This window comes from Aedes albopictus, chromosome 1, assembly GCF_035046485.1.
Source record: "Aedes albopictus strain Foshan chromosome 1, AalbF5, whole genome shotgun sequence".
Classification (NCBI taxonomy): domain Eukaryota; kingdom Metazoa; phylum Arthropoda; class Insecta; order Diptera; family Culicidae; genus Aedes; species Aedes albopictus.
The window spans coordinates 190,361,709-190,376,880 of record NC_085136.1 but is presented as its reverse complement, the minus strand read 5'-3'; the positions used below and the strand labels follow the sequence as shown (position 1 = coordinate 190,376,880).

General features: G+C 41.2%; 1 protein-coding gene across 1 annotated transcript; it reads right to left on the bottom strand.

Moving 5' to 3' along the window:
- Window positions 1-6,892: 6,892 nt before the first annotated feature.
- On the bottom strand, window positions 6,893-8,125 carry LOC134290417 (uncharacterized). The gene has a single exon (XM_062857557.1). It carries the CDS (start codon window positions 8,123-8,125, stop codon window positions 6,893-6,895), a length of 1,233 nt encoding a protein of 410 aa, XP_062713541.1.
- Window positions 8,126-15,172: the final 7,047 nt, after the last annotated feature.

Below are 15,172 nucleotides of genomic sequence, written 5' to 3'. Positions count from 1 at the left end.
ATGGTACTTTCGGGCAAAGAGAAATTTTCTTCATTACCTAAGAATTAATTTCAGTCCATTAACAAAAAAATGTCGTCAGTTTCAATCTTTTACAATTATTTGATATGTTCACTGCTAGGATGATCTCTTAGTTTGTTTCGATAAAGGACGACTAGGGCTAGAACAACGAAAACAACTGGAAATGATTGTCGTTCCGTAAAATAGACTATAAGTGCATAGGTCCACAAACATCTGGTATGGTGAAAATACTGCTGACCGAAGTACATTAGGCCCATTGGTCAATGGATAGAATGGTGATCACGAATCGCTATTCAGTGATTATGGAACAGGAATCGGGACGGTTTCTTAAATTTGTTCGGTTTTCCAATAACACTAGTTTACAGCATTTTTGAACTCGGTAAGCTGATGATCATTTTTGGTGTAGAATCATGCCCTGAGTTCGAAAACGCGTAGGAAAAAAATTACAGTAGAGCGGAAATTTTTTCGACTTTCCATACAAGGTTGACGATTTGAAATCGATTTTGTTCTATTTTTAAGCAAAGTCGCTCACTTCAAACATCTCATTCTCCGTAATCAATGCTCCGATTGAGCAGAAATTTTAACTGTAGCTCGCCTACATATAAAATGTCAAGTAAACGTCGAGAAAGAATTTTTAAGTTGTTTTTTTCTTATTGAAAAAAATACATTTCTTCAAAAAAAAATTAGGAATTTTTCCAAAATTTAAGAAGATCGTCCCTAAAACTCGCCAATATCTTGAATTTCATCAATCTGACGCAAAACCTGTATTCATATGGTCGAATGGTATTGTTTTCAGCTTTTAATTTATGGAAAAATATTTAAAATTGGTTGAACAAATCGCAATATATTTGAATTTTAGTAAATTATATATTTTGAAAAGTTGCAAAACTCGATATTGAGCTAAAACTCAAAAACTGATCTACTTAAAATTTTTTGAAGGTCGGTTTCGAAATCAGCACTAAATTGTGCTTCAAAAATTTTGGTCTTTGACAAAAGTTCATGACTTTCGTTTTATTTTGTAAACTTGTGTAATTAGCTGATACTTCTACAATATTAATATTTCCGTATTGTTTTACCGCAATCAATAATTAATGTCAAAATCTAGTCTTACTAACTAAGAAGAACAGCCTATGTTTAACCCTTATGTGGCCGACAAGGTACCCGGGTACCCAGCGATCATTTAAAAAGCACGGTGTAGAAAAAAGCAAAAAAATTGTCGGACACATAACGGTTAAAAGAAGGCAAAATTCACTAGTTGAACAGCAACGGTTTCGATACAAAAAACTATTTTTCTACAACTAAACTATTCTCTCCCCAAGTAACCATGATGCTGAAGCCTTTTTGCGTGCAGATATACGCAACTTTAAGGTTGATTTGAAGTGGAAATGGTCAATTATAGAATCAAATTAAGATTTCACTGCTATAATCTTAGTTCAGTCGCATAATTGCCATTTCCACTATAAATCAACCTTAAACGCTCTTAATGATTGTTCTAAATACACCGTAAATCTGCATGCAATAAGGCTTCAGCACCGTGGTTACTGGGCTAGTTCAAATAGCGAATTTTTCCTTCTTCTAAACACAGGCTGTTCTTTCTAGTTTTATTGTAAGACTAGTGTCGGGGAACTTACTGCGGCCGATGAGGGGAAAAGGTTAGCGCTGACGAAACTGGGTTTCTCGTTTCTTCCGGTTTGTCCAGAAAACACTCGCGAAGTCAATATTAGACTGAATAACTTTATTAGCAACGATCAATTTACACTACAACGATCACGTGTTCGCGACGCGTGTGGTTCGAATGACATCGAGATCTGTACTGCCATATTAATCTAGTATCCGGTTAGATCGTGAACAATTAGCAAAAGAGAGTGAGATCCTTACAGGAAACTCATCTCGTCATAATTTCTCACAAAAAGAATAAAGTTCAAGAGCGGTAATTGAATTACAAGAGAGTTTGGAAAAACTGTACACTATCAAATAAACTAACAAAATATTCTTTAACATGTCGGGCCCCGTTGAAAGGCACTTTCAAATTATACCATAATTATTATACTAATGGAGCCGCATGGTGCTTCATCCGTAGGGGGTGGTGGCAGGTGGTGCACTCGTTGAAGATGGAGCGCCTGGTACTTCGTTCGCCACGGTGTCGCTCTCTATGGGCAGAGGACAAACTTCAGTGATGGCCCGCCGATAGCATCCAGTAGCCGTTCGGACCTGAACGACTCGAACGTGGCCGTCATTGCCGGGGAACACGGCTTCGATCCGACCAAGGGGCCACTTCATTGGCGGAGCCGCTTCCTTCTTGAGCAGTACCATTGTTCCAACCTGGATGTCGGGTTGGACTAACGGCCAACGTTGACGACTTTGGAGCTGCCCGATGTAGTCACGAGACCACACCCGCCAGAAATGTTGTACCTTCTGTTGCATATGCTGGAAAGAGTTGAGGCGATTAACGGGAATGTCACTCAAATCGGGTTCAGGGAGAGAGTGTAACGGCTCTCCCACTAAAAAGTGGCCCGGTGTTAAAGCCACCACATCAGCAGGATCAGATGATAAGGGTGTGAGAGGCCGTGAGTTCATGATGCCCTCGATTTGAGTAATTAGAGTTTGGAACTCTTCGATGGTAAGGAGCGTAGTCTTCATGATGCGATAAAGATGATGTTTGAAGATCTTGACGGCGGCCTCCCACAACCCTCCAAAGTGGGGAGAACGCGCTGGGTTGAAGTGGAAGTTGATCCCTGCTTCGGTGCAGCTTTCTGCTAATCCGGTAGAGCGGTGGATAGCATCAAATTGCTGCTTGTGCTCTTGGAGCTGACGATTTGCTCCAACGAAAGTACGAGCATTATCACAATACACGTCAGACACGCGACCGCGACGAGAGACGAATCGTTTGAGCGCACTCACGAACGAATCCGACGACAGGCTATAGACCATTTCGATATGGACTGCCTTGGAGGCCATACACACGAATATCGCGACGAATATTTTTACCGAGTTTCCGCGACGATTCGGTGGCCGAACGAAAAACGGACCGCAATAGTCCACGCCGGACTTCACAAACGCGCGCGACGGAGTTACCCTCGCTGCTGGTAGAGGGCCCATTAGTTGTTCGATTGGCTTCGGCCTACAATGGAAGCAGACCATGCACTTGTTCACTACACGTTTCGCTGCATCTCTTCCTCGGATGACCCAGAACCTCTGTTGGAGTGTAGACAGAAGCTGCTGTTGTCCGGAATGCAAGGTGTCGATGTGGGTTTTTGTGACGATCTGGTGTTTTGCGGGAAGTATGATCGGGTATCGGTTATCGAAAGGTGCTTCTAACAATTCTAAGCGGCCATAGACTCTCAGCAGGCCCTCAGAATCCGAAAATGGGTTCAACTTTTTCAAAGGGGATTTGAAACTAAAATTCTTCTTTACTGGACCAGGGTTCTGTAGTAGAAAACGTATTTCGGCAGAAAAACATTCTTCCTGAACTTGTCCGATCAGCCATCTTAGCGAGTCATCCACTTCTTTCGTGGTGAGTGGACCTACGACACGATTTGGAGCAGTCAAGCGAGAGTTTGATACGAACCGCCGTATCCATGCGAAAGTGTGGGTGAGAGGAACCAACGTCGAATGTTTTTTGATGAGCGAAATTGCCATGGGCGGCGAGGTTGTAACCAACGAAACGGTTTGCCGAACTTCTTCCTCTCTGGCACGAAGGTGGAGTGGAGAAAGCTCGATGATATTCTCTGGCCAACGGTTCCTCTCAACTGCTAAGAACGGTGGCCCATGCCACCAAATCTGATCGTTGACGACGAGAGAGGCTGGAACTCCACGCGAGACGCGATCTGCTGGGTTCGCTTCTGACGGCACATGGCGCCATTCACTCCCACGAGTGAGCCGATGAATTTCAGCGATGCGATTGGAGACGTACACTTTCCAAGACGATGACGATGATGCGATCCAATGAAGCACTATGCTTGAGTCTGACCAGAATGTGGTGGAACAGGACAGTTCGATTGATTTTTTCACGCTATCAGCCAACTGTGCTGCCATCACAGCTGCACACAATTCGAGACGAGGTGTTGATTGTCGTGTTAGGGGGGATACTCTGGACTTCGAGATGAGGAGATTGCAAGCCGATTTTCCACATCTATCGATAGATTTCACATAAAGACAGCATCCATATGCTTTGTCGGATGCATCCGCAAAACAATGCAACTCGACGTGGACGAAATTATCGATCAGAACTTTTCTTGGAACTTTTAGGGAGGACAAAGTCTCGATTTCCTTCCTGAACGATTTCCACCAGTCCTGGTACTCCTGCGGCAATACGCTGTCCCAAGTGAACGAATTGGACCAAAGTGACTGCAGAAAGATTTTCGCGGATACAATCACTGATCCCACAAGGCCCATGGGATCGAATAGTCTGGGCATCTCTGACAAGGCAATCCGCTTCGTGACCGGTTCTGACGACGAGAGTGTTGGCACCTTGAATCCGAAGCAATCAATTTGAGGGTGCCAGAGCAGACCTAGTGTTTTGACCGAGCACGATTTGTCAATTTCTAGGTCGTCACGATTATCTCTGAGATTTTCGGGGATACGAGAGAGAATTTCAGGGTCGTTGGAGCTCCATTTCCTTAAAACGAAGCCACAAGATGCGAGTAATCCTATCAGCTGGTCACAACTATCCATCATGCGGTGCTTGTCGTCATCTCCAGCCAAGCAATCGTCGACATAGAATGAACGCTTCACCAGTCTAACTGCCAACGGGAACTTCTCCTTCTCATCATCAGCAAGTTGGTTCAAAACGCGAGTTGCGAGAAACGGCGCACATGCTGTACCGTAGGTCACAGTGTTGAGTTGGTAGGCTCTCAGCTCTTGGCTCTGATACTTTCTCCACACAATTTGCTGCAGAGCACGATCGGAGTCGTGTACCCAGATCTCCCTGTACATTTTTTCGGCGTCGGCGGTGATAACGTACTTGGTCATGCGAAAATTCATACTCGTTGCGAGAAGGGGTGGTTGGACAGTTGGACCTACGTAGCAAATGTCGAGATTGTTTGCAGACCGACACGACCCATCAAAAACGACACGAGTTTTGGTCGTCGTGCTGTCCGGTCGAATGACCGCATGGTGCGGGAGGAAGAAGTGTGGAGCGGACAGATCGGGTTCGACCGCTTCCATGTGTCCGAGCGACTCATACTCTTCCATGAACTGACTGTAGTCATTATGCAGCCTTGTATTGGTGAGAAATTTTCTCTCCATTGCTTGGAACCTTCGATGAGCGACTGGTAACGACTCTCCGAGTTCCGACAACATTTCATCACGAATCGGTAACCGAACAACGTACCGACCGTCAGGGGCTCTTGAGTGGGTGCTTCGAAAATGGTCTTCGCAATACTGTTCCTCCAGCGACAATGCTTTCCCTTCCTCAAAACTTTCTACAGTATGCGGCAGGAAAAAATGCGAAAGTGTTTTTCAACTTCAAACCTCATTTTCGTCCATTTGAAATTAACCAATCTATGTTTCAACGTTCCATGATCTATAATAGGTTAGTTTTATGAAAAGTTAATTAAAAATTTCGCATTTTGGTCACTAACCTTTACAGGGCGGCGCCTGAAGATGAAGACAACCAGAATTTTCAAACCGCAGAAAATCGCACAGGTCGCTAAATTTCGCATCTGATAAAACAAAATTTTGGATTTTCTCTACAATATCATCAAATATATGTACTTATTTCATCTGGTATGTGAAACTACATGGCTCTGGATTAGTGTGGTCTGGTTGTTCATCGAATTTGAGCTAATTTTGTTACTGTTATAGTCATTTTGTTTAATGACCATTGGGCGCGCAGTTTATTGATATCCGCTTATTAGGCCTACATTATCACATGTTATACATCAAATGTGTTCATTTTTATTTTTCAGTGCTAGAATATAGACATTGACTGATACACTGTCATGAAAAAATAGTCATATATATCCCATATTTAGCGTGTAATAGTGTCTTGAACTTTTCGCATTTTTTCCTGCCGCACCCTGTACCTCCCAGAATCTTTGCACTGCGGCAGTCAGCTTGTCGATCGTGAGTGCTGCATTACACACGACTGTTTTGATTGGCTCGGTGGTCACATGATCACCAGCTACAGCGTATCCAAATACCGTTTTGCGTAGTATAGGGAGCTGGGGACCCAAAGAGATTTGATCATCTTCCAATAGTGTGAAGAACCATTGATTGCCAATAATCATATCGATACCGTGGGGGACGTTAAATTTGGGATCTGCTAATGGGAGGTTTCGAGGTACTATCCAGTTCGAAATGTCCACGTTTGTGGAGGGCAAGATTCTGGTCAAGCTGGGAAGAACTAGAAAGTCGATGCTGGCGCTAAAGGAATCTACTCGAGATGACAGGTTGACCGAAACCGATTGAGAGACATGTTGTACGCTGTTGCCAATTCCGTACACATCGACGTCTGATTTCTCTCGCTTGAGACGCAATCGTTGAACGAGATTTTCGGTCACAAAGTTTCGCTCGGATGCTGAATCCAAAAGAGCGCGAGCTAACGAGTAGTTTCCATCAATGTCACGAACTCTCACGTAGGCTGTGAGCATAAATATCGTAGAGTTCATCCGCTTAGCGTATGTGGACGAGGGGGTGACTGCTGAGCAGCTCGTCACCGGCGAAGACCCATGAGCGGAGCCTGACGATGTAACCGACGGCGGAGAAGCGAACGACTTGGTTTGGCCTCCCGACGGCGACGAACCGGGTCTCATTTCCCGAGAGACTACGCACGACTGGATCCGCAGTGCACGCTCGAACCGACGAAGACGGCTCGACGACCGGGGCCGATTGTGAAGCATGTTGGGGTTGCGGGGGTGGATTGGACTGACTGTCAACCAGAACAGCCAACGTGGTGATGGCGCTTGTTGCACGTTCTACAGTTCCCAGATGGACAGTCCTTGATTAAATGCGAGGACCGCAGGCAATGCAGGCACAACCCGTACTTTTTGGCCACATTGAAGCGCTGCTTCGGTGAAAGCTTCAGAAACTCGTCACACGACGAGAGAAAGTGAGAACCTTTGTGGCACGCAATGCAAGCTTTGGAGCTCTCAGTGGTGAGAGCCGAGTGAGATGACACATGAACTCGAGGGGATCGTGGTTCTGGTTTGCTGGTGGTATGCGAAGATTGGGAGAGCATCAAAGATTGGAGAACACGGGAACGCCTGTGGATGAACGCAACCAAATCCTTGTATGTTGGTCGCTGATTGTCGGGTAATTGATTTTCCCATTCCTTTTGTGATGCGGAATCAAGCTTGCTACTGAGAAACTCGACCAGAAATGAATTCCAATGATCATCCGGTCCTTCCAATTTGTCAAGCACACCAATGTGCTTCTCGAAGACATCTGCGAAGTCCGAAAGTGCCGACGAAGATTCCTTTCTCACTGGAGCCATGGACAGTAGAGAGGAGAAACGCTGTTTGATTAAAAAGTTCTTGTTGTCGAACCTTTTCTTTAAGAGGTCCCACGCAATATCATAGTTGGTAGCTGTCACCGCCAGAGACTGCACGAGACGTAGCGCATCTCCCTTCAGTACTGCCTTCAAATACTGGAATTTTTGAATCTCGAAAAGTTGGTGGTTCGAGTGGATGAGTGTGTTGAACAAATCATGAAAATTCATCCACTCGTCAAAATCTCCCTTGAACTCAGGAATTTTGAGCTCAGGAAGGCGGACACCAAGTGCCTGGGTAGGTGGAGCAACAGGGGGTGGGATATGACCAGCGGATGTGGAAGGTGTGTTATTCAAGGTTAGTTTGCTGTCCAGTGATCCCTTCAACCGATAGTACATATCTTCAAACGTCGCTTTTCCATCCGAAAGCTCTTCAGTTAGCCCATACTCCAATTCAATTTCAGCTTGAACCTCGTTAAATTCGGTCCAGAGAGTATCAAGCTTTGCAAGACGAAATTTAATTTGAGCATAATCAGTAGCAGGATTATACTTTTCGTTAAACGCTCCGATGAGCTTCGCAGAGCCGAGAATGCTATTGCGACGAATAATCAAACGTTTGCACTCTTTTGTGTTAGGCGTTGCCGGAGCAACCGGATCCTCGTAGTCCGAAGTCGCCATTGTTCTTGGTGTTGCTTCAATGCAGTGTGAGAGTGTGTATTTATAAAGGCTAGTCACTCACCTGCTCGTTGGAGTGGTACTTCCCTGTGCTCACTTGACTGACCTACGACCACGTGTTCGACCGTGACCAAACGATGTGCGTCCAATATCGTCCGGAAAGTGTCCGTTGTTCTGGAACTGCCTGGAAGTCCGACGAAGAGTCCTAATGGGCGTCCAAAGCCCCGAAGTGTGACGATTCCACTCGAATAGTGGGATGACTGGCAGGCGAAACCCACGCTAACCTCCAAAGTCGATAATCCGCAGCCGAAAGTCCCGGGTTTCGGCACCAAACAATGTCGGGGAACTTACTGCGGCCGATGAGGGGAAAAGGTTAGCGCTGACGAAACTGGGTTTCTCGTTTCTTCCGGTTTGTCCAGAAAACACTCGCGAAGTCAATATTAGACTGAATAACTTTATTAGCAACGATCAATTTACACTACAACGATCACGTGTTCACGACGCGTGTGGTTCGAATGACATCGAGATCTGTACTGCCATATTAATCTAGTATCCGGTTAGATCGTGAACAATTAGCAAAAGAGAGTGAGATCCTTACAGGAAACTCATCTCGTCATAATTTCTCACAAAAAGAGTAAAGTTCAAGAGCGGTAATTGAATTACAAGAGAGTTTGGAAAAACTATACACTATCAAATAAACTAACAAAATATTCTTAAACAACTAGTTTTTTTGCATTAATTGTTGATTATGTTAGAACCATAAAGCAGTGGTCAACAAACTGCGGCCCGCGGGCCGCATGCGGCCCTCGACCAGGTTTTGTGCGGCCCGCGAACTGATTTTGAAATGTATTAGAAAGTGGTCCACTCGTAGATTCCTGTAACTCTTTTTGAATTTTGATCGGAAGATATTCAAAACTGTTGAAGAACGACGTGTTTAGCTTTAATAATAAGTTAAGGATAAATTTCACAGGTTCACTGCCATGTATTTTGGACTTGTGGCAGAACTCGTCATTAGTAATTTGTTTAATTTCACAAAAATACAATTAAAAAAAAAGAGAAAAAGAGAAAAAGAGAAAAAGAGAAAGTGTTGCCCAAGCTTTCGGAATTGCACTAAAAACTTCAGGGATTGGGCAGGGATTCATTCCCCTAGCAATGCTTTCGAGCATTCCTTTTAAAATATCTATTCTAAGTTGGCTACAAATACTTGCACACATTGCCGGTTTTTCTTTATTTGCTTCCAAGTAATTATGCAAGAAAAACTTTTAAAAAATCATTGATGATTTCCACAACAGTATCTCCAGGCAGTTTTTCAGAATTTCTTCAGAGATTCCTGAAATCCCAACAAATCATTCTAAAATTTCTCAAAATTCACGAGAAGTCCTAAAAAGCATCACAGTTCCAATATTTTGTTTTTTAAAAAAGGGTTCGATTTTCAGGAAATCTCTAAGCTGCAGTAAGATACTTCATTCGTAAATTTGTCAAAACTGGATCCAGGGGTTTTACAAGAAATTTGCTCGTGCTCGTGTCAAGAACTTCCAGAATTCTGCACTTATATTATAATGCAGATTATAAGTACGCTGTGTTATCTCTTAGGTGATCGACTGTATGTTGGATGTCTTCAGTTATGTTGCTGGCTTTTCAGTCTTCTGGGAGAATCAAAACAACTATATGTTTTCTTGTCCATTCTGCCCCGGGTGTCCATAATGCCCCGCCTACCCCTACCCACATGCTGCTTCACCAGATACAACTAACTCTTTTAATCTTCAAAATAAAAGAAAGACAAAAACAACCGTGAAAACATGTCAAAATAACTACAAACCATTGCTCATTGATTTTCTTAAACTGGTTGTTTCTTCGATTCATCTTAATCGTTATAGTTGCTCAACAACCTTGGAAGCAATCACTTCACGAACCTCTATCGAACTTTCAATATATAGTGACACAAATTCGTCGACATCTACGTGTTTCTTTTCTACACGCACATCGCTACAGTTCAAAGCAACAATCATCTATAAAATATAAAAGGAATTCACTAAACGGCGTTAAACGCTACGTTAAATATTTTTTTGCGTAAACGTCGCGATCACCAAGGCAGTCTTTGAATATTTAAAAGCAATTTTATGAAACGAGCATTTTACGCTCTTTAGTGAAACCTCTTTTATTGTTTTTTTAAACTTGAAGTTTTATTGTATGTTATTCATGCAGTTTCATTAAACACGTTAAACATTTCTACGAACGACACACAGAGTGATACAGATTTTGAAAACATTTGCTGGAACTCTACTGTTCATAAATATGATTACCGATCTCTGATGATCGTTTATCAAAAACTCCCTTCAATATTGCGAATATGAATTGCCAATTCTTTATAGTTATGGTTGTTTCAGTTGCTTCGATAAGTGATAGCAGGGATCGATGTACCTTAAAACCCAAACTCGGAAGAGCATATATGAAGTTGTTGAAACGAGATTGATAAAAAGCAGTTCAAATTTTACGCAGTTCACTATATTAGACTATCTGACCCCATAACGATTGAGTTAACACACCTCCGTGTACCCACCGTAAAATGTCACGTGGTCTATGGGCAGTCCCTGAGAATACACCACGTCTTGTCAGCCAACATTGGTGTGTATCTGAATTGATCTATTGAAAGAAAACGTAGGTAAACATTTTTTGAAGATTTTGGACCACCCTAATAGCAAAAATACACAATTATAGTTTATTTCAATACCAATACATGATTTAAGAACCCCCAAATTAAAAGGTTAATCAAAACCTACGTTCAGAAAGCACATAGTGATAGCTTATTATAGATTATTTTTACATGCTTTCCATAATCAGCAGATTTCAAAATTTTGAACCACCCTAATAAAGTAAAATCAAAATATATGATAAGTTCCATATCAGAAATAGATTTGGGGAACTAAAATCATCATAACCTGTGAATTTTAGCAATTTCGGTTATCATTTGAGGTTTTGTCCGACTTTTGTATGGAGGCCCGCCACTGTGCAAAGGGTTAAGGTTTTCCGCTGGATGCTGTGTGCCTGGGTACGATGAAACTGGCGGTACGCTCCTGTCGCCCGTGTTGTATGTACTGCATGAGGTAATCGGGCAGTGATTTCTCATACGCCTGCTTTATGAAGCAGCATACCCGGAGTAAATTAATATGAATAAAATTTCTCTGCAAACTTGGTAATAGGTCAGGCGATTTTAACGTGTTTTTCAGTTTATTATAAGAAAATTAGTGAAAACATAATAATTTCCAATTCTCAATATTCTTTTTGAAATACGACTATGACAAATGATCTGATTGTAATTGCTTCAAAAAGTTCAAGGAACAAAAAGGTGAATAAAGTGAATCATGTTATGATTTTTGGCTTAAGGCACTGTGGATAGAATAATGTCCTGTGCGCTATGCAACCGAATTCTATTTGAAAGGTGAAAACCGCTATTTGCATCCGGTGTATATTGTTAAACTGAGGGAATGAGAAAACTATTGGAATTAAACAGACGTTTTCTCAGTGGATTTTAATTTTTTTTAATCCAAATATAATAGATGATAGCATATGCTTGGGGATAAGCATTTGCAAATACTACCCGAGCAGGAAGTATAGAGCAACTGCCATGTTACTGCAGCATATAAGGTCGGATATCGTACTAAAAATAATAAGGTATTGATTGGTTTGTATTTGTATTTGTATTTGGACTATAGGCTGCAAGCCCGTTACCCTACTTAAAGACTAGATAAAACATTCTTCTTTATATTGTCCATTGATTTCTAAAAAATAATCTTAATCTATCTCGAATCACTTCTGTAGTCATATTAAGAGAAATTACATCTTGCAGTCCGTTAAATTCATTCATGAATCTTACAGTCGGCTCATACTGCGAATAATTTCTCGACCGCAATGGAGGATCGAATACCCTTCTCCGGCGAAGTGACACTGGACTGTTGTTGAAGCTGAGTCGGTCGTACAGGAAAGGACTTTTAGTTCGTCCACTTAGAATATTACAGAAGAACACAATATCGACGATCTTATGTATACTACTAATGGTATCCAGGTCAACGAGACAGCAAAGATCTTCGTATCGAGGAAGTTCTGCTGCGGTCCATCCGAGGTTTCTTAGTGCATACCTTAAAAACTTTCTTTGCACTCCTTCTAGCCTTTGGACGTGTATGTCATATTGTGGTCGCCACACCACGCTCGCGAAATCAAGTTTTGTCCTAACAAGATTGGCATAAATTGTCAGGATCACATGAAGATCGGTGAAGTCTCTGCCAAAACGTCGAGTGACTGCGAAGAGTTTTAGCGCCTCTTTAACCCTAAAAGGGATACCTTCATGGCCTCAGTTTCGTCACCTCGCTGAGTGTGTTCCATCAAAGACGAGCCCTGAAAGGCACCTGGGGTCCAATGGACCCCAGGTATCCCTTTTAGGGTTAACAACTCTGGTGATGTGATCATTGAATGTCAAGCACTGATCCATTGTCCCACCAAGATCCCGAACATGTTCTACGCGCTGCAAGACCGTGTCATTCAAATTGTAGTCAAATGCTACCGGTTGTAGTCTTCTGCAGTATGTAACAATTGAACATTTACTAGGATTGATGCTCAATCCGCTAACTTCGACGAATCTCTCAAAATTGTGCAAATCGCGCTGAAGTGAGAGACAATCAGTGGCAACTTTCACCGGTAGAAATATTTTAACGTCACCTGCATAGATTACCACAATTGCTTTTGTCATGAATGACGGCAACTTATTCATAACCATAACGAACAGCAGTGGGTCCAGGTGGCTACCCTGTAGAACCCCTGAGTGCACGCTAAACGAACTGGACGTGTTGTTGAGCACCTTGACAAATTGTACTCATGACAAGATCCACTCAAATAACGTTCCACTAATCCCTCTAAATCATCTTATCAACTAATCCCTCTAGTCCATCTAAAAATTTCATGAAGTGAGAGACAATCAGTGGGATTGTGCGATATTTGCCAGAAAACCATTCGCCAGAATGCCATTGGCCAGAAAGACATTTGCCAGAAAATACCATTTCCCAGAAAACCATTTGCCAGAATGTACCATTCCCCAGAAAGTACCATTTCCCAGAAATTTTCCATAGTTCTCAATCCAGAATTGTTCCCAATCTAATGATAATTTAAAAATTTCTATTTTTTATTTGTTTGGGATCGATAAGCCCACAATAACGATTGCAAAAATGTAAAATTTAACTAATATTATATGCGAAAGTTAAATAAATTACCGAAACTGATGTAAGCGCAAGCAAGAAATGATTTTAGAGTAACTTTTAAAGAAAAGCCTATAGTTTGAAGAAGGGAAAATCACTGTGAAACAAAAAAAAATGATGTGAACTTAAACCTTTCAAACTTTACAATACATTAAATCTTCGATGTTATTTAAATATTTTATTGCGCACAACAGCTTATTTTTTCAATTAGAACATTTCTACAAATTTGTCTTGTGGACAAGTTGATCATGATGTGGATCCAATTGATCAAATATTATTTTGACGGAATTTGATCAATACTCATCAAAGATTTTCCTTTCTTCAACACATAAGATGCTCTTTCCAGCTTTTACTGATATGGAATTTTTGGCTTTACTTATATTTTTCAAAGATTCCCTGTTTTCAATTGAAAGTAATTTTAAGCTTTTTTTACAATAACAATAACATGATCTCTTTAAATAATAATTTTTGTGCCAAACAGCAAAACTATCCGGAATTGTTGATCACAGACTTCAAACAATCGAATACCATAAACAAAAACCTATTGGAAGCAACGAGTAAAATACACAGAAATAATAACTCAAGTGACGGTTTTACCTATACCATTAGCCTGACTGTCACTGCCCGAAAGCCATTACCATTAGGCCGAATATCATTTGATCAAATGCTTTAAAAAGCTTGTTTTTGAGGAAATTAATTCTAATAATTCCAGCAGAGTTTTTTCCTTCTTTTAATCATCTGCTGTTCTTTTTGGATGAACTTCTTTGTTTATTTGCGCCAATTCTAACCAATACATTCCCTTATCACGGTAAGGTAATTGTAACATGTGAGCTTAACATATTTGGGCTTTGGTATTATGGCTAATGGCGCTCCGGCTACTGTCGTAGAATCTTAATATCCATGGTGTTAGGGCATTCGAGGGCATACTGTATTTTTACCATGAATCTTTCCTTCTTTTAAATATAGGAACAATAAATGGGTTTAAGATTGTAATTTTTTTGTTTTCAATAATTAAACTATTAGTCCCGCAATACCAATATTGCTTTATGGCAGTGATCCTCAGCCTAACTGTCTTTGGGGGCCAAAATTTAATTTGAAAAGAGACTGCGGGCCGCAAGTCATTCAAAAGTTTATTATCAAAAATTTTTGAAATTCAACACTAAATTAGTTTGTTTTTTTTTTCTATTGAACAAAAGAAAAGATCTAAACAATCAAGAGTTATCGGGAAATTAAATTTCACTTGGAAAAATCCTGAAATTCTTTCTGATAATCGTAGGGAATTAAAAAAAGGCCTTCAAGCAATTTAGCGTAATATTTGGGTTTTGAAGTTCTTGGTATTACCCTAATAGCACATATGTTCTACAAAAGTTTATACAACTCCTATATGACTGAATTTGGTCATATAAGAGTCATATATACTAATGTAGAACAAGTGTGCTACTAGGGTAATAATGTTACTTCAGACTAGTTACTTAAAAGTCATACGAAATTGAAGCAATAGCGACGCTGTCTAGAACAATATGGACCTCTTTAGGAATATTGTGGATAAACTGACATGTCTTCAGTTATGTTGCTGGCTTTTCAGTCTTCTGGGAGAATCAAAACAACTATATGTTTTCTTGATCCGACGTTTCGGTCCTTATTGGACCTTTTTCAAGGATTCGGATCAAGAAAACATATAGTTGTTTTGATTCTCCCAGAAGACTGAAAAGCCAGCAACATAACTGAAGACATGTCAGTTTATCCACAATATTCCTAAAGAGGTCCATATTGTTCTAGACAGCGTCGCTATTGCTTCAATTTC

What these genes read in the sequence shown, in the direction of transcription:
- LOC134290417 (XM_062857557.1), bottom strand. Translation starts at nt 8,125, where the DNA reads ATGGCGACTTCGGACTACGAGGATCCGGTTGCTCCGGCAACGCCTAAC.